Here is an 18,138-nt window from a genome sequence, read left to right on the forward strand (position 1 = left end):
ATGTTTGATGCCAGCCAGCCATACCAAAGATTAAGATATCTATCACTTGAGGAAAAAAGAAGCGGAAAAAAATCCTTAAAAGAGAAGTGAGAAAAGAGGAACAGACAATGCAAAAGGATACCACCATTGATAGCCGAGCTGAGACATGCAGACTGGCAACTTGGACGCCCAAAAGAAAAGCAAGCTCGCCGTGCTCCCCGAACGGCCCAACCAATAATTAGTGTAATGCTTTGAGCCGCTTTTGTCAGTAGAAACTAAGTTCCTGTCATGTCGTTGATTGAAAACGAAGTTCAATTGTCGCCATGAGCACTTCGAAATCATTAATCATTCTCCATTCTACAAAGTACCTGTAGTTCTGGTTACACTTCCCAAACATCATATTCAGGAGCTCAAGTCTGGCTGTAGACTATGACCCCCTCTCATCTCGGACACATCGCCATCGCTCGTCTCACTTTGATTAACACCAACATAAAAACGGTCTTGCTCTTAGCTCTACTTGTACGGGGAGAACCTAAAATACCAACAGTCAATAGTTTCAAGTGCTCCGAGAGGAATCAAACAACTAGTCTGTTTGTGTCAGTCCATTGCCCAGTCCATCAGCCCATCACCGTTGCTGCCTCACCGAAACCTGGAGGCACGCGACACACAATAGAACATTTGGAGTATCAAGAGAGTCTTGGCCCTATCAACGACCACACGGGCATGCCCGCTCCACACCCACTTTGTGCATTGCGGCCAATTGATTCCTCTTACCTCTACTTCGCTGGTCCAACGCCTATAGCTCCCATTTTGGTGTCCACCACTTTCCTTCTCTTTTCTTTTTCTTTTTCCTTGGCCCACCAACACCCAAAAAGCTTCTCACGAATAATCGAGACACAATATTCAAAGTAACCAATATCTAAAGTGCTATCGCGGCGTGCCCGAGTGTGGCTTGGAACACCGTCACCTGAATCCTCCCATTGGTTTGGCGCGTACATTAGCTCTAACCGGGACACGGAAGAAAAGTCCTACAGATTCCACGGCCACATCCAGACTTGGAACCTGAGGGCTAGGGAGTAATTGTCGTCAGCGGCTTGGTTTCCCACAATCTTCTCGGCGAGAAAGTGAGAATATCCAATTATGGAAGGCGCCACTACTACTCAACTATAACGCCATATATCGGATAGTATAAACAAGTATCCTCAGGAACCAAATTCTTGTCAAAGATCGCCCACTCCCATCCCTTTCTACATTGATGGTGGACATGCCCCACAACTTAGAGCTTCGCTGTCGGCGCCGTCCACAGCCCAGCGATATCGAGGCCGCTTGGCCCATCATAGATATCCCTCTCGACCATGCGAGTGTTAACCTAAGAAGAAAGAAACTGTTAAAACATGACCGCGAGACTATAGGCTAGGATCGCCACTTACAAAGTGAGGGCCGAGTTCGTGAACCGAGTTGGCCCCAAGGAGCCGTACGCAAGTCTCCGTCTCTGCTTTCAAGACTACGTTCATTTCTCCGTTAGTATATTGCGGCACGTCTCCACAAGGAAACTTCAAGCCCAACTTACTCTCAAACGTCCGTTCAACGCCGGCCTGGCCACCGGCACCGAGCCCAAATAGGGCTGCCCGTCCGATACCCACGGCTCTAGCCCCGAGGCACAACGCCTTCACAACATCGGTGCCGCGCTTAATGCCGCCATCGACCCACAACTCGATCTTCTTAGACACCTCGGGACAGTATTTCCGAATCTCAAGTAGCGTATGGATCGCTGGTGGCGCCGTGTCGAGGGCTCGGCCGCCGTGGTTGGATAGTATGACGGCGCGGACCTGAGGCGCGTACTGCGCCGCGAGGTAAGCATCCTCATGCGTCTGCACGCCCTTGAGAACAATGGCCAGATCGGTATTCTTGGCGAGCCACTGCAGCGTGGTCTTCCACGTAAGATCGGCAGCCGTGCCCCAAAAGAGCTGCTGCCCCACTCCACCTCCGCCGGGCTTCTTATCCGAATCCCCCTTCCCGTCAACGCTCACTTCGAAAGCATTCTCGAACTGCATCTTCTCGTCGTGCTCGCGCTTCCCGGGAACCGGAGCATCGAGCGTCAAGCAGATGAACTTGAACCGGTCGCGCATCTTGTGGATCCGTTCCAGCATGGCGATGCTCCTGCTGCGCTCCTTTTGCACGTACAACTGCCATCCGAAGATTTGACCGGGGGCCGCGTTCTCGGCAATCTGCTCCGGCGTCATGGAGGCGTTGTTGGAGATGATCTGCAACGCGCCAAACTTGGCCGCCGCCTTCGCGATGCCGTGTTCTCCGTCCGGATGGGCGAGGCGAGCCATGGCCGCGGGGGCGATGAAGATGGGGAGGCCGACCTTGTGGCCGAGGAGCGTCGTGGAGAGATCACAGTCTATGCAGTCGATGAAAATGCGGGGACGGAGGAGGATCTGGCGGTAGACGTGGTTGTTGAAGCTCTTGGACCAAAGGTCGTCGCCGGCGGAGTAGTAGTAGGACCATGCCCGTTTTGAAATCTTCTTGGTAGCCAAAGCCTCGATCTCGCCGAGGTTGAGCAGAGACTCCAGGGGAGGGTCTCTTTCTGTCAAGTTGGCCTGCTTCTTATGCTCCTCGTTATCGGAGTCGTGCTTGGGCAACGCCGTGGCATCGATCTTGCCGACCTTTACGACGTTGCCCGTGTCGTCATCCAGAGTCCCGGGCGGGTGAATTGGGTCAAACTCTTCGGTTGCGTCCTTACCAGCAAGGCGCAGGATGGCCCTAGAGCCGCCAGGATGCTCGCTAAGGAAGTTGGTCACATCATACACCGTGCCATATAGGGTAACCCAACAGCTCTCTTGGGTGTTGTGCTTGGCAACTTGAGTTTGCACACTACATGTTAGCAAAGGGGTGCACTCGGGTTTATGTCACGAGTCGTGGCGGACAAAGTGGGAACGCAGTATATGAAGTAATATATACCTTCGCCTGGGCTTAGAATCTTTTCGCTCTCTCCCATCTTATCAAGAGGTTCCCAGTACCCCAGTACCACTAGAAGTTGGCTGTGGGGGCGATAGAACGGGTTCTGTTTAGAAGAGACGGGGGCGCTGTCTGTCCCTGCCTCACTACCTAGGCCCAAGTTACCAGCAATACAGTGAGTGATATTGGCAAGTAGAAGCGTGTGCCGTGTCAGACGATTGGCAGGACGTGTGGGTTTCTGGGGTGCTATTGTGGAATCAATGGCTGTTCGCTTCGTAGCCTCAAGGTGGATGTGTTTGGGCCTGAGAACAATGATTCGCCGCCGGTTGGGGGGCTTTTGGGGGTATAAGCCGACTTCGGAGCGCTGAAAAGCCGCTGCGTGCAACCCCCAAGAATCCGTGTTTCGCTGGATTACATCCGACAGCCAGCGGAGTCGGTGATTATCGGTTTTTGGGATAGAGGAGCCAATTCCTCCAATTCGATCCGTTCCCGCGGAGATGGTTGATATCTCTACAATTTCCGATGCCCGAAAAGCCGACAATATTAATAATTCTCTGTGTTGTCGAACTACCGGAAATCGGTTGAGCAGTTGGAATGCAAAATCACTGGACGGAGATGTGTACCACGTGTCGTCGTTGAACTCATCTTGCCTCTAATAGCCGAGACGACGCGACGTCATTCTAAACTCCGCCAGCTCCGAACCTCGAAAAATCTCCCAAACCCAACAGAGTCACAATTCTAAACTCGAAAAATAAAAAAAGCGACTAAAAAACCCCGACGCCTCAAACGACTCACAATAACGTCTCGTCAACATCAATCTCGATCCACAGCTCGATAGCCTTTTAAAAAGAAAGAAAAAAACAAAACAAACCAACCATTCCCAAATGTTACCAGCCAGTCGCTCCGCAGCGCGGGTCTGCTCGCGCAGCTGCACCGCCGCTCCGGCTTGGACAGCCATTCTCGCAACTCACACAGCTCCCTCCTTACAAGCCCGATCAAGCGAGCTTCCTCGAAACCCACAAACACGGACGCGCCGCCGCTGGCTCTCAACATCTAACCGTCTTCTCCTCCCTCCGGCCGCGAACCCCTCTCCCACCACCTCCCAACCCGATGCTAGTTCGTCCACATCCTCCACAACGACGACAACCGCACCAACAACGTACTACGACCTCTTCCCCGAATCGCTTCCCCAAGGGCCCCCTCCCCGCGGTTCTTTCCCCATCGACATCCGCGCCCTACGCCGCGAATTCCTCCAGCTCCAAGCCCGCGCACACCCCGACCTGCACGCTGCGAAGCACAAGACCCGCGCGCAAGCCACCTCGGCGCACCTCAACGAAGCCTTCCGCACGTTGACGAACCCGCTTCTAAGGGCGCAGTACCTCCTCTCGCTGAGGGGGATCGACGTGGCGTCGGACGAGGCGGCCAAGGTGGCGGATATGGACCTCCTTCACGACGTGATGGAGGCGAGGGAGGAGATTGAGGAGGCGCACAAGGAGGAGGAGCTAGAAGGGGTTAGGAGGGTGAATGACGAAAGGATAGCGCTGAGCGAGGAGGTGTTGGAGAGGGCGTTTGCTGAGGATGATTTGGAGGCGGCGAGGGGGGAGGCGGTGAGGTTGCGGTATTGGGTGAATATTAAGCAGTGTTTGGACGATTGGGAGCCTGGGAAGAGGGTGGAACTTCAACACTGATTGCGTTTCGTTGGATGTTGGGGGGTCTACGATGAGGTATCATGGTTGTGGGGTCTAGGTAATGGCATCTGTCTACTACTTTTGCATGGTGGGAATGTGCTTGGATACGTGTATGATAATAGGCGGATTTCACATATTGATATTTGACGCTGGCTAGGGAGGCCAGCGACAGTGGGCTTGATGATGATGTATCACAGCGGCATTACACAAAAGTTAGGAGGTTGATTTGAGAATAGGTGTGTATAGTACTGACGTTGAAACAAGGCTCGAGCTGAAGGGTCATGTTCAGTGTTTGTTGTTCCCATGTGGTGCGGTTCACATGATGAAGCTACGAGTGTCTGAGATCAACCTCAGCGTGATTAGTACCACGCCTGCAAGCAATAAATCAAGGCAAGCATCGAAGAAAACTCTCGGCGTTCCTTAGAACAAAAAACGACCGTGTACTGGTTCTCAGAAGATCAGAAGCCAAAACAAGGCTCTTGTTAAACCCTATGATCTAGGTTAGGGATGTATGTTTTCCAACATGACTGCGACACGCATTGCTCGACAGGACCAACCCTTGCATCATTCGAAAACTCCTGAAGCAACAGAAACTCATAAAGAAGGCAGCGGACCCGTCGTGTCCAGACAGAATAATGTTTGTCGGGTAGAGAGCCCCAGAGGGATCTGGGACAGCTTCTTCTTGTTATCCTACGAAGTCATTGCGGGACCGTATGGTATCAAACGTTCTAGTTACTACAGTAGCTTCATATCAAATCCGATTGATCCACTGGCGGATTGCGGCGTTGTCATTTGCGCTACATAGGCCACATCAGGCATCCGCAGACGCCTCTATCACATTACAATCACTGGACAGCGCAGCACGGTGTACGAAGGTATCTTCCTGATCCTTCAGTCCCAAGCGATAGGCAGCAGCAGCTCGCTCTGAGTGCTGTCAAAGTGAAGTGTTTGTCAGCACTGTGAGGCCGGGAAGGTGCCAAGCTGTTCCTCTATCCTGGGATGTTATTCCTGATGCCTATTCAAACTTCCCTTCAGCAACATTGAGAGCTTTACGTTACAGGGGCCACCTGGTCAAGCTCACTTAACCCCACGTCTACCCTCTCTAGCCCAGCCTACCGCCCATCCATCCCACTCCCACCGCCATTACCCCAACACGACATTACCCCCGCGCTCTCGCCAACCAACATCCCCACCCCCCGCGACTCCAAATCCGTTACCGATTCACCATCACCAAGCCCGCCCCACCAAACCACCAAATGTCCGGCATCAAGATCCTCTGCTTCGGCGACTCTCTCACATCGGGCTGGTTCAACTTCGGTCTTGGCGAGCACCCTTACGCCGAAACCCTCGCCGAACGTCTCCGGGCCGCCTTTCCCTTCCCCGTCTCCGTCAAGGTGTCGGGCGCGCCCGGGGATCTCGTTTGTACGGAGCGGTGGGTGGACCGGGCGAAGGCTGAGCGTCAGTTTGATATTCCTATTATTTTTTTTCTCCCGTCATCGAGACATGATTATCTGTTACATATTTTGGGCTTCAAGATGATTAGTGTACTAACCCGTCTTTTACATACAGTCGAGAAAGACAAGTACACATGGGCAATCGTCCTCGGCGGCACAAAGTATGTCACGACCCACCTCCCTTCTCCTCCGTCTCCTAGCTCCTCGTCCAAAAGCGCATATCCTTACTAACATCGAACAAGTGACATCGCGTTCCGCATCCCCGCCGACCAAATCTTCGAATGTCTCTCCGAAACGTGGGACATTGCCCTCTGCAAAGGCACCAAAGTCCTTGCCCTGACCGTACCCGAGTGCCGGTCCAAGATGCAGTTCGCTACGGACACGCGGAACGAAGTCAACGACCTCATCCGAAAGCACAAGGAGCACAACTTGTACGCTGTTACCCATCAACCAGCCCTCTCTTTTTTATTATTATTTATTTTCCTTTTTGACGGAGGAAGTAACTAACAGACAGCATATAGTCACGCCTTCGACCTCCATGCCCATCTCCCCTACCACGTCCTCACGCGCGAGCAAAGGCAAAAGTACTGGGACGACGGCCTCCACCTCACCGAGGAGGGCTACAACTGGATGGGAGAACACATCGCCGACGCCCTCATCAAGATCATCCAGGCCGAGGTGGTGCCTAAACCCGCCGCGGTGGCCAAGCCTGAGAGGAGGAAGAAGAAGCCGAAGGTGTACGGCGACGAGGCGAGCGTCGAGGAGGAGGAGGGAGATCCGAAGAGGTTGAGTAAGGGGTATGTCGTGGTGCGTAAACGGGACTTGGAGTAATGGACGTGATGGTACTTTTGGGTTAAGGGTTTTACTTCGATTTCGCATAGAAGGAGGAGGAAAGTGGTGCTCCATACTTGTTTCTAGAGGAGAGACTAGACACTGAGTCGCATGTTTGTCGTTCTACGGTCTGCTTATGGGTTTGGTTTGTTCTTTTGGGTTTCCTTTTTTTTTCATGATACTCCCAGGTGCAATCAGAATAGAAGGGATTAATCTCTTAGGCCTCGTTTACCTAGTTTGCTATGCTCAAGCCTGAACGCCAGTAGTTATGTTTTGTACATAAATCTTGATCTCCCCTTGGACTAAGAACCCGTCCAAACGTCTTTCCATACCCCGTCCCTCTATGCCCTAAGGTGGGCAGCGACAAACTCCTGCAAAATGAAATGTTAGCATCCTACATGCCCTCCCACACTCATGACGCTCGTCTCAGGGAAAAAAAAAAAAAAAAAAAAAAAGACTCACCGGATACTCAGTCTGCAGAGCATTAACAACATGCTCCACCTCCTCAGCAATACCCTGAACATTAGCATCCCACCTCCTCGTCTCCTTACCTACAAGGACATCAGCCTTCCCACTCCCCTTAACACCAGACGCCTCGCCCTTCTCAAACCAAATAACCCTATCCACCTGATCAATCCGTCCAAGAAGGCGCCCCTGCTCAATCATGCGAGCCGTAGTATCCTCAGCACCAGCGGCATCGAGCCCCAAGAGCGCACCGAGGGCATCGAAGCCGATATTCTCGTAGAGCCGCGACGCTCCGAGGAGATTGTGCTCGACGACGGCCTTGGCGAGCACGGTCGAGCCGGAGGCTGTAACGGCCAACTGATGGGGCAGCAAGCTCTTGGCGAACTTGTCGACCTCGTCCTGCCGGAGAAGCCGATCGAGGAACATCTTCTCGAGGATGCCGAACTCCTCGAGACCCGCGGACCGCTCATCTCTGTAGAGCCTCGCGAGGAGCCGACTCCTCTGGGGGCCCGCGGGGGCGAGGACGGCGCACTTGATGGCCATGCTCAGGGTGTGCAGCCTCTCCTCCTCGGCGATGGCCTTGGAGAAGCTAATGTCGTGGTACCGCTTCGAAGCGTCCAAGAAGTCCCGTTTAGCATCGCGGATCCTCGCCTGCGAGAGCTGGAAATGGAGATGCAGCTCCGGGTCGGCGACGGTGTGCATGATGTTCTTGAGCTTGTTGACGTAGGTATCCGCCGCGGGCGTATCGTCGACCTCGAGGAAGTTCCTCACAATGCGCACCCATATCCTCGCCACCTGCTCATTCGTGACCTGCCTCTGCGAAGAATCCAACGGGATCTGAGCCAGGCACCGCGCCGCGTCGATGTAATCCTCGTTGGACTCGTGCGCCGAGGCGATGAGGTCGCGGAGGGCGGCGATCTGGTCGAGGAAAGAAGAAGAGGCGCCTGTGGAGGCGATGAGCTCGAGGGCGTGGTTGCCGACTTCGATGCACAGGTCGACGTTTTTGAGGTCGCGGAGGGTGGTGACGAAGAGGTCGAGGAGGGAGCGAGTTGCCACGATGCCGAGGGAGGCGGAGATGATGGAGGTGACGATGGCGGAGAGGTCGGTGGTGGCGGTTGAGGGGGACGAGAGGTCTTTAATTTGACGGAGGATGGCTTCGTATTGCTCTGGCTTGGAGGCGTCGGGGGCGGATTGCACCTGGGCGAGGGCCGAGGCGACCTTTGGCGAGGGCGCCATTGTGAGAGGATTGTGGAAGGTAGAGGGGTGGGGGGGGAATTAGAATGGCAAACAGCCCAGCTCGAGGTTAAGAGGAAGAGGTATCGCAGAGATAGACCGGGAAATGGGGGACAGGGGAAAGGGCTGGGCTCAGTAAGACTCCCTGCCTGAAAAAGAAGGGTTGGGTTTTGGAGCTTGGGAGGATGGATTAGATCGACATTGAGTGTTTGTTGGTTGGAGTTGGAGAGGGAGCTTTGTGGAGGTGTGGGATGAATGGCGGGGTAGTTGGACCTTCCCAGCCCAGCTCGAAATTAGCGTCGTGTTGCTGCCATTAAGCCAGGCCCACCGAACACAGGAAACACAGCACGGGCGGGGCCTAAGACGAGCCTGGCCACAGGCGCCAACTTGTGATGTTGCTGCCTAAATCTCGTGGGACAGACCCTGCCTGTGCTCTGTGCTGCCTGTATTCGGAATTTCGGATTATAATCGACGTTCAGCAACATCGTCAGTTATTAATACTAGATTATTACACTTGATCTTGGAGTCTTAGCACTTATATTATATCAATCCATATATCAATTCGATGAGGGTATCTTAAATCTTGATCAATCCTAGGTATCCCAGTCATAGACGCAAACTTAGAAAAGAATAAGAACAACTCCCCAAAATTCATCGTCATTCTGCTTGCCAGACGTCCCAAAATGTGTCCAGTTTTCCCCTGTCATATCCAACTTTTCTCTTCTCTCATTTTTTTTTCTTCTTAATTTCATTCTTCTTTTTTTTTTTCCCTCCCCCTAAATGGCCCATGTCAAGATAGAAAAGTACGTACGTGGTATCAAAAAACTCCCCATATATAACCAAGAAAGCATTTTGTAGATCCTCCGACCATCCTCACGTCCAACTACCCTCAACACTCTCATAGCTCAACACCAGTCCACCGACCCCTTTCAGTGTGCCACCACCTCTCCTTATCCTTATCTTTGTCCTTCCTATCCACCGGCGCCGTCGGCATGTTCCACCGTCCACTACACATATCCGTGCCCCTCTCCCCACAATCACCCAACAAATCGCTGGCCTCGACTAACCCGCCATTCTCATCCTTGGCACCAGGGTCGGGCGTCAAGTCATACCGGATCTTACTCTCCGTCGTGCCGATGAACCCCGCAAGCCCAAACTTGTCGACGAGCATACCGTTCTCATCCACAACGTTGACATGGTACCGTGGGAGCCGCCATGCCGCCTCGAGACGCGCTTGAGCTGCCAATCGTGCCTGGTGCAGGTTCGTCGCCGGAGCGAGGATCGACGCGTCGGGTGCGAACGCGGGGCTCGTCGGCGATTTAACCCCTGCTGCTGTCGCTACTGTGGGCGAAGCTGGGACCGAGAGCGCAGACTTGCCGCTGCCGCTCATGTTTCGCGCGTGGCTGGTAATGGGCCTGAATCTGTCTCCCGGCATGTCGGCTCGGTCACGTGGTCGGCAGAGGCCCTGGAAGAGCCCTTCGGGGTCGTTAGGTGCGCGGAGGATTCGCAGGGCTGGGAAACCTTTGGCTGCGATGCTTCGGGCGAGGATCGAATCGGCGGCGTTGACGCAGTTCGTGTGGCTCGTGATGTCCCAGTGGAGTTTCCGCAGCGAGTTCGATGCGAGGTAAGGCATGAGGAGGATAAAGTTATCCTCGGGCATCAGAGGCGGGAAGGACTGCACAAAAGCGAGATTCTCCAAGCAGACGAGGTTCGAGAGGACACGGGCAAGCGCCGGCATCTCGTCGATGTTGATATGTCGGAGCACAAGCCGTTGGATCGATCGGCTGGCGGAGCGAGTCGCAAAGTTCGATAGACCGTTCGAGGTGATTCCCGACAGATACGACAGAGACAGCGTCTTCAACGCGGGGAGAGAAAGCAGGCTATCGTCCTTGAACGCAGTAAAGGGGAGGTTTGACAGGAAAAGATGCTGGAGAGACGGGAGGTAGGAAATGGCTGTTGTGATGAGGTTGTCGGGAGTCAGCGAGCCGCCAGGAAGTGTGTGAATCGTCAGTGTCGTCAGGTGGCTCCAGTTAAAATGGAGCTCCAAGAAAGCCGAGCTTTGACCTGGTAAGATGTCGTTCGGTGTGAGGAAGGGCCCTTGCTGCTGGCCCATCGGCGGACTCTTGATGAGCTGCTTGGCTCCAGAGCGAGTCTGGGGCCTCTGCATCGCCGAAACACCGTCAATCATCCAATCCATGTGCTTAAGCTTCCGACGCGTCGAGAGAGCGTGGAATAGGCGGTCAAATTGGTGCGTGTAGCGAGGATACAGCCCAACAAGACGCTCCAAGTTGGGACAAGCCATGATCACGGACGCGACTAGATCGTGGTAAGCCTCAAGGGGTGTGTCTTCGGGTACCGCGGGAACCTTGAGTGAGTGGACTATGACGGCAATATGCTGGTTTGCTCGTAGCGTTCGGCGAAGGAGAACGAGGCGGGGGTTCGCGCAGCCCTTGTAACGTTTCTTCATCGCCGCCGAGTCTGGGCCATTGAGTTGAATGTCCTCGTATCTAAATTTCTAATTAGCATTGCATGACTTAGGAAATGGAGGAAAGAGATATTGTACGGAGATGGCGCGACTTACAGCGATGTGCGGGCAAATTTAGACCACTTCCTCGACGCAAGCGAAATCGAGCAGAGATCCCTCGCCCAACACGTAGAGCAGCTCTCGGACGTCTTCTTGAGATGCAACTTCTTCAGCTCGTCAAGGATCACCTCGAGCACCTCCCCGGGAAGTGCCGCAAACAGCTCGCCAGGTTTGGATCGGTGCATCTGTGGCCTACCGCTGCTGGCAGAGGACCTTGAGTAGCCATACTCGGTCGATCGACGACTGATGAAATCCATAGATTCGAAGCTGGTGGCGCTACTCCACGACGGCGTCCTAGAGACCGACGCGAAGCTCTCACGCGACGTGCTGAAGGAACTAGATGTTGACGAGTTGGAAAGCTTCCGCGGGCGGTTGAGCATCCTCATGTCCGGGTCGGCATAGTTGATGGCCTCCATGGTGGGAGCCGGATGCCCAGTATAGGGAACGCGTGGTGCTAGTCCTCTCGCAGCGGCTCGTTCGGTCCGAAAGATGAAGTCGAGGGTCGACTGCTGCGGATGTTGTTGCGATTGCTGTTGGAGCTCTGTAGGAAACACGAACGGGCCCGCGACACCTTCTGGGACGACCGGCGGGATCAGGGGTAGATAAGGCTTGAATCGAGGTGGAGGCTTCAGGAGATTATTGTCAAATCTTCTTTCACCTCTCACCGCAGGCAAGGTCGCCGATCCTGACCTTCTGTGGATCGGAACTCGTGTTCGACTAATAAAAAGGGAGAGAAAGATATGGGGTTAGCTCTTTCTAAACTAGTATTACTTGGTAGCTTCAATCCCGGTCACACACACGGATGCAGGAACGCGAGAAAAGGTTTACGCAAAGGGGGAAAGAGAAGGGATTCACGGGAAGCGGCAGCAAAAAGAACGCGAGAAATCAGAATGGGAATGATTGGCAAGGCGCCAGAATAAGTACGACCAGGGAGGATGAACTTGTTGAGCTGGACCGGGCGTAGACTTTCATTTTAAACCGCCCATCTCATCATCGCCTCCCTCTAGGATAAGTGGAATAAGAGCTGTGTACTTCGTACTTCGGAAGACGAGCTAAACGACCTTTTTCTGCAGTAAGAAGCTCGAGAAGAGGGCTAGACCACCCACCCAGTCGAGGTGGGTTTAGTCATGGACTCTTGGCACGCCAGGCAAGCCTTGCTGCTTGGACAGGGGTAAGGTAGCGCTGACCGTTGACTGCCTGGTGAGCTGCACCATCACTGGACGGTTTGCGGCTGTGGGCAGTGTGGTGTGAGCAGTAAGATATTGATGGATGTCACTGGCCTGGTCTGTCCATCCAGCAAGGACAGGGTCAGCCGCTTCGGCGAATTTAACCCTGACTCTCCAATCTCGCGAAATTTGGGGAGAGCATCCAAGACTGGTAATAATAACAGTGACACAGCCGGATGATTCTTCCACTCCCTGAATTTATTCTAAAGGGTTTTTTGCAAGAAAGATCAGGCTTGAGCAAGAGCTGCTCTCTTGGCTCGAGAAGATCAGGCCTTCGACAAAGGCAAGACTCAACGAAGATGCGGGATATTATTAATAGCAACGATAAACTGTGCGGCAGATGTGGAAATTAAACAGAAAGGAGTAAAAGTGCTCGGGACATGAGAGCGCCACCACCATCGTGAGTAACGACCGCCAATCGGGAACCTCTGGTTCCTGGCAACGGCGCCAGCCCGAACGACTGCAACTTTGCAAGCAGCGAAGAGCATTTTAAAGAAAGACGGGGGAAACTTAGAAAAATAGGGGGGATGTGAGATGTGAGGTGATGTCGAATGTCGTATTAACACAACGGCTCTTGGTCTTGAGGCTAGCCCGTTCTGTACGCACTCTAAAACCTCGTACCTGGGATTGGTAGGCTAGCCCTGCAACATCACAAGACACAGAAAGCCACCAAGGAAACCGTTGCAACTACGACATCGTTTCCCCTTTCTTTTTTTCCACGTCCTGTCTTACTTTGTCTTGCAGACTTGAGGAGAAAAGCAAGAAGCAGGGCACATGGCTTCTTCATCGGCTTCGCGGATTGAGCCCAAAAGAAAAAGAAAAGAAAAACAATCGGAAGCAGGCCATGTGAGTGATTCGTGTTATCACGCAAAGTGTGGAGAGGTGGAAGAAAAAAAAATGTTGAAATGAACCAAGCCAATGCCAATTGCCTAGACCTTGACATCATGCCATGGAGATGAGGCGGAACAGGGTCAAGACCACTGAGCCAAGATCGACGGCCCCGCCTGGGCCGAGAGTGGTGGATAGCGTAGCAGCGTTCGTATGGAGTCGAGTTCCTGTCCAAGCCTCGGTCTGGGGGGAGGGGGGGCTGTTGCGCAGGGATCAAGTGCTGCCTATCCTAGTTGCTTGGCTCCAATCCCAATGAAGAGAGCCTCGCGAGCGTGGGCTGCGTGCGACGAATTCATTGGATGATACCAAGCGAGGATGCAACATTTGAACTCCCCATGTCAGAACCTTTATTGTTCTGTCCGAGTCCCGAGCCCGGCAAACGCTTATTCATCCGGACAAGGACTTGGAGAAACATTCTTGATTGATGATTGACCCACTTTGCGACGATCACCAACCCCGGCTCGGCTGTCCGGCTCGTCATTCTTCGCCCATCTTGCATACCAAGTGCAGGAGAGGCTTGACCCGGTCGCGTTGTCCCGGGCCAAGTCCACCCGGAGAATTCGGAGTCAAGCCAAGATGCCGAATGGCAAGCGAAAAGAAAGCCGTGAGAAATTGGATTGCGGGGGGTAGCATTTTGGGGGGTGCAAGGCGAGGAGGAGATTTGATTGAGGCGCACGAAATACCAATTGCTGGGCAGTGTTGTCATAAATTCAAAGCAGAGAAAATGAAATCCAGTTTCAACTTACAGCGGAGAGCCAGGCGGTTCGCCATGGTAAGAGTGCCTATGGGAGCTGGGCACCGTGCTGTTGACATTGATCCTCAAGCCGCCATTGTCCGATAATGTGTTAGAGCTTGCAGCGCGGCGGATGCCTAGACCGACGGGGTGCGGAACTGGTGCGGGGACCGAACTGCTAGTGGACCGGTTGGAAGTTTGCGGTTGCTCATAGTTCTGAGGAACAGTAACAGGGTTTTGGTGAAGAGGGTTCGGTTGGCGGTCGTGTTGGCTCGGTTTGGACAACTTGCTCAACCTCGAGAATCGAGATCTCCGGGTTGGTTGTTGGGCCGGTTGCACACGCTGCTGCGGCTCGACGACGGCCTGCTGGAGCTGGACCGGTTTCTCCGGCGTCGCACTCGTATATTGCAGGGGAAAGAGGTGTTGGTGGTGTTTGTTCTGTCGGTGGAGTTTGAAGTCAAGCTGGAGCGATGTGTGCGAAGATGGACGATGCTGTTGCTGTTGCTTGTTACTTGGCTGTTGGAGTTGGAGCTGGTGGTGAGAGTGAGAACGGTGGTGGTCGTGCTGTGGTTGAAAATGATCCCTGAACATGATCGGCCTCCCCTGGCTCGTATGGCTCAACATGGTGATGAGCCGGTTTCTCTACAACCAGCCAGGTCTAGTGAAATGCGTAGCCGGATAGGTTTTGATCTATCCCCAAAGACTTGTAGACAAAGTCGTAGAGAAAAGGCAAATGGGCTTCTACTCGAGAGAATCGAAGAGGAGGAGGAGCTGCTGCCGCATTGAAAAGTGGGAAAAGGAGCAGGTAGCAACAAGAGCAGTAAGCGAACCAAGGCAGCACGCTGCCCGGTTTAGAGTAGGAAGTAGGCCAAAGTCAAGAGCTCAGCCCCCAGGCACCCTTTTCTTGTTTTTTGACTCGCTCCTTTTTCCTGATCTCTTTTTTTAAACTTCGAGAAACTTGGTGGAATTACTGGAAACCCAAAGAGGACACTGGGCGGAAATTGGAAAAGCCAATGGGGGCAAAACAGGAGTGTTTCTCCGTGCTTCAAGGACTTAATTCGACAAGCCAATACTGGAGTTCTTCGGTGATCGAGACCCAAGTAGTAGAAGTGGAGAATAATCCTCGGGAGGGGGTCGCAGAGGGGGTGTGAGCCGGCGAGCGGATGCCGATGTTTTCGGATTATGATACAGAGCAGGGTTCAGTGTTGTCTTTTCCTTTTTATCTCCCTCCTGGAGTGGAACAATACCGCGTGTATTATGGAGATGCGTGGATCTGGTTCCTCTCTTCCTTTTAGAAACGTCGTTTCTTCGATCTTGGTAGCTGGATTAAATTTTTGATATTCCCCTCTTCGCCGATCCTAGTTGCAGTTGTTTATTTCTCGAGGGTGCGATATGATTGCAATGCGTGTGAGTGTGCGGGCGGGCGCGGGAGAGAAAACGGGATTCTCTGAGGATCTCGATGATAAGGTCCGAACTGTTCGCTTTAATGCCAAGACATACGATTTCGGTTTCGAGCATCTGTCGCAGGACTCGCAGCTGTGTACGCAAATGTAAACGCACAGATGCTGATGTTGACTCCTTGCACGTTGCTGAACCTGAAGCAGGCTCAGGTCCGTTCCTTGGGATGGACACAACCTCCCACAAGCTCCTGCGCTCGTGATAGGCTTGTCCGATGAGGTAATTGAGAGGGCCTGCAAGTTTGGGAAATTGGGTCTGAGGGACCAGTCTGGAGATCCAAACCGAAGGGAAAGAAGGAATCGAGCCAGGCAGCTAGCTATCTTGGGCAGATAAGGATTAAGAATAGGTTGAAAGGAAAATAGAAAAAAGAGGAGGGATCAATATGTTTGTTGGAGACGATTTTTGCCGACTGTGTTCTGATCTGATGACCTCCAAAGACGAGAGAAGCGAGGCAGATCCAGTGATCCTAGAGATCGAGACAGCTAAGACCCAGTAGGCGAATCGATCAAGACTAAAAGCGGACACCTGAAGGCCCTAATCCGTACCGTTGTACGAAGTAGTGATATCTGTTGATTCCACGCATCCGGTGACATCCAGTCGGTGGGATCCAGAGACCTTCTCAAACAATGGCCCAAGACACCGATGCAGGGAGAGAGGGCCACTCCTTTGGGGATGTGACGGCAGGCTCGGCGCCAGAGCCGATAGGAGAAGCTGAGCTGAGAGGCAGGCGTGGCACAGGGTCCGACGGAGGTGCGCCGTAACACTTAAGCTTCAGGTCGTGGTCTGGGCCGGATCAAATAGTTCGTATTGAACTGATTTGTTTGACACGATTAGACGAACAGGGTTCAATTCCCGATCCCCGGTTCTACTTGGGCAGAGTACGAAGTGAAGCTACGATTGCCAGATCACAGCGAGACGGCTCCCTCGTTCCTTTTATTATGGTACCTTGAATTCTACTTTGTATGTGCGCGGCATTGATGGGGTTCGATGTTGTTATTTCTCCTCATGCGGAGTGCGCAGGCTGCATGAGCTGGGCAGTGACTATTCTGCACATATTCCTGTTGACAAGGACAACTATTGATAGCCATCCAGCAAGCCTGCCATAGCCTCCCTATAGTTTGGGGCTTACACTTGGCAGGCTCTCGAAATCGAATGTATAGGGCGACATGTATTCGCAGCATCAGATGCGGTGTGCAAAAACAGCTTAAGCCATCCTGCATTCCCGCTCCTTCCATCCAATACATCCATCGAGTGTGTTGAATGTACATCTCCCTGTGTCCAGCACAACAACTTTGTAGGGCTTGACCAGCTGAACATGTCGGGAAGGGAAAGAGCCCAAAAAGCCATGGATGGAATTGCGGGCTCGATCGCTCGGGACCTTGTCGGCGCTAGGCAGTCGTGAAACGCCAGGGCATCAGTGTGAATGTGTTGATTCCGGAGGGCTGGTCCAGCTAGCCGATCACTCGTGTGTGTGGATGAAACACGCCCTCGCTACCTTTGTACTTCGTAGTTCATCCTCCGAAATAGGACGTAATACCTACACTGGTTCGCGGATTCAGAGTCAAGGAAGCACTTGGATGCATGATGTGACTTTGATCCTTGGGTCCTTCGATCAACAAAGCACACGTACTTCGCGGGATGGAGGTTGTAGTCCGTCGGACGAGTCAAGTCTAGCCTAGATAGGAAAAAAAAAAAAAAAAAAAAAAAAAAAAAAGGAAAATAGCCCAGGGCTTACCCCATTTCACCGCGTGTCTGTTTTCATTTCCCCCAACCTCCGCTCCGCATCCGTGGCGAAGAGACTTCAGACTGATCCTACTGAGGTACTGAAGTACAATGGGTCTGGAGCCGATGAATGATGACACATGCAAAGTGGACAATTGCAACAACCAAGACATCATTTGATCGCTCCTGCTTGATAATAATAGGACTCGTCATCTACTTTACTGGTAACGCCAAGCGTAATGAGGAGATGCAGCGCAGTGGGATTTTTATCACCGAAAGCCAGGTTCGTAAACACTCCTAACAATCGTCGTAGAATAGGAACACTCGCAGACGCTGAGGAACAGGCTTCAGTAAAAGAGGAGAGGGGAAAAAAAGAGAGCCATCCGCGATCCTATGTAAGACTTCGAGCCCTGCCTCAGCCCCATTTTGATGCCATTCTCAGACTTACATCAAATGTCATAAGCCCAAGCCTTGACACTCCTCGTCTTCCGATTCGAGACTGGCTGAGAATATTGGAAGGGCATCATTCCGTTGCTTCCTCCCGCTATGCGTTCTACGTTTCTGCTTCGTACGTTGATCCTCTTACACCTGCCCCACAATTGTCACCGCCGTTGTCAACTCGGTCTGGACATTTGTCTGCAATTGTGAATGAACCCAAGACAATGAACACCTCATCTCTCATCTCTCACCTCGCAAGCCTCGAATCCTGGCCAAAGGCGGGGTAGCTCGTAGCTTCTAGCCAGCCCATAGCAATGAAGGATCCGCCGATCGATCCCGGCATGCCCGGATAGCTTGGTCAACATGATGACCCAGACTGTCGGCGTGGGCGTCAAACTGTCCAGAGCTGAATGGGGAGGTTGGGCCTGAAATGATATTTGATTGTGCAGCGCAGATAACAGAGAATATTCAATGACGT

At 52.9% G+C, this 18,138-nt stretch overlaps 4 protein-coding genes and 1 pseudogene across 4 annotated transcripts; 1 reads left to right on the forward strand and 4 right to left on the reverse strand.

Annotated features, from left to right (window-relative positions):
* Positions 1 to 1,255: 1,255 nt before the first annotated feature.
* SAPIO_CDS3511 (putative Mitochondrial cytochrome b2) lies at positions 1,256 to 2,980 on the reverse strand (the record flags this gene model as incomplete). Its single annotated transcript, XM_016786289.1, has 4 exons — positions 1,256 to 1,348; positions 1,410 to 1,483; positions 1,550 to 2,842; positions 2,944 to 2,980. 4 exons carry the CDS (start codon positions 2,978 to 2,980, stop codon positions 1,256 to 1,258), a joined length of 1,497 nt encoding a protein of 498 aa, XP_016644295.1.
* Positions 2,981 to 3,824: 844 nt separating this feature from the next.
* Positions 3,825 to 6,913, forward strand: SAPIO_CDS3512 (uncharacterized protein; the record flags this gene model as incomplete). The annotated part of the gene is made up of 5 exons (XM_016786290.1): positions 3,825 to 4,547; positions 5,735 to 6,086; positions 6,198 to 6,243; positions 6,325 to 6,513; positions 6,604 to 6,913. The coding sequence occupies 5 exons, from the start codon at positions 3,825 to 3,827 to the stop codon at positions 6,911 to 6,913; spliced, it is 1,620 nt and encodes a 539-aa protein (XP_016644296.1).
* Positions 6,914 to 7,254: 341 nt separating this feature from the next.
* On the reverse strand, positions 7,255 to 8,614 carry SAPIO_CDS3513 (COP9 signalosome complex subunit 4; the record flags this gene model as incomplete). Its single annotated transcript, XM_016786291.1, has 2 exons — positions 7,255 to 7,284; positions 7,376 to 8,614. 2 exons carry the CDS (start codon positions 8,612 to 8,614, stop codon positions 7,255 to 7,257), a joined length of 1,269 nt encoding a protein of 422 aa, XP_016644297.1.
* An 895-nt stretch (positions 8,615 to 9,509) lies between these two features.
* SAPIO_CDS3514 (Uncharacterized protein) lies at positions 9,510 to 11,611 on the reverse strand (the record flags this gene model as incomplete). The annotated part of the gene is made up of 2 exons (XM_016786292.1): positions 9,510 to 11,118; positions 11,193 to 11,611. The coding sequence occupies 2 exons, from the start codon at positions 11,609 to 11,611 to the stop codon at positions 9,510 to 9,512; spliced, it is 2,028 nt and encodes a 675-aa protein (XP_016644298.1).
* Positions 11,612 to 14,051: 2,440 nt separating this feature from the next.
* On the reverse strand, positions 14,052 to 14,666 carry SAPIO_CDS3515 (annotated as a pseudogene; the record flags this gene model as incomplete).
* Between the last annotated feature and the right edge of the window lie 3,472 nt (positions 14,667 to 18,138).

The sequence above is a fragment of the Scedosporium apiospermum genome (genome assembly GCF_000732125.1).
Source record: "Scedosporium apiospermum strain IHEM 14462 chromosome Unknown SEQ_SAPIO_0088, whole genome shotgun sequence".
NCBI classification, from domain to species: Eukaryota; Fungi; Ascomycota; class Sordariomycetes; order Microascales; family Microascaceae; genus Scedosporium; species Scedosporium apiospermum.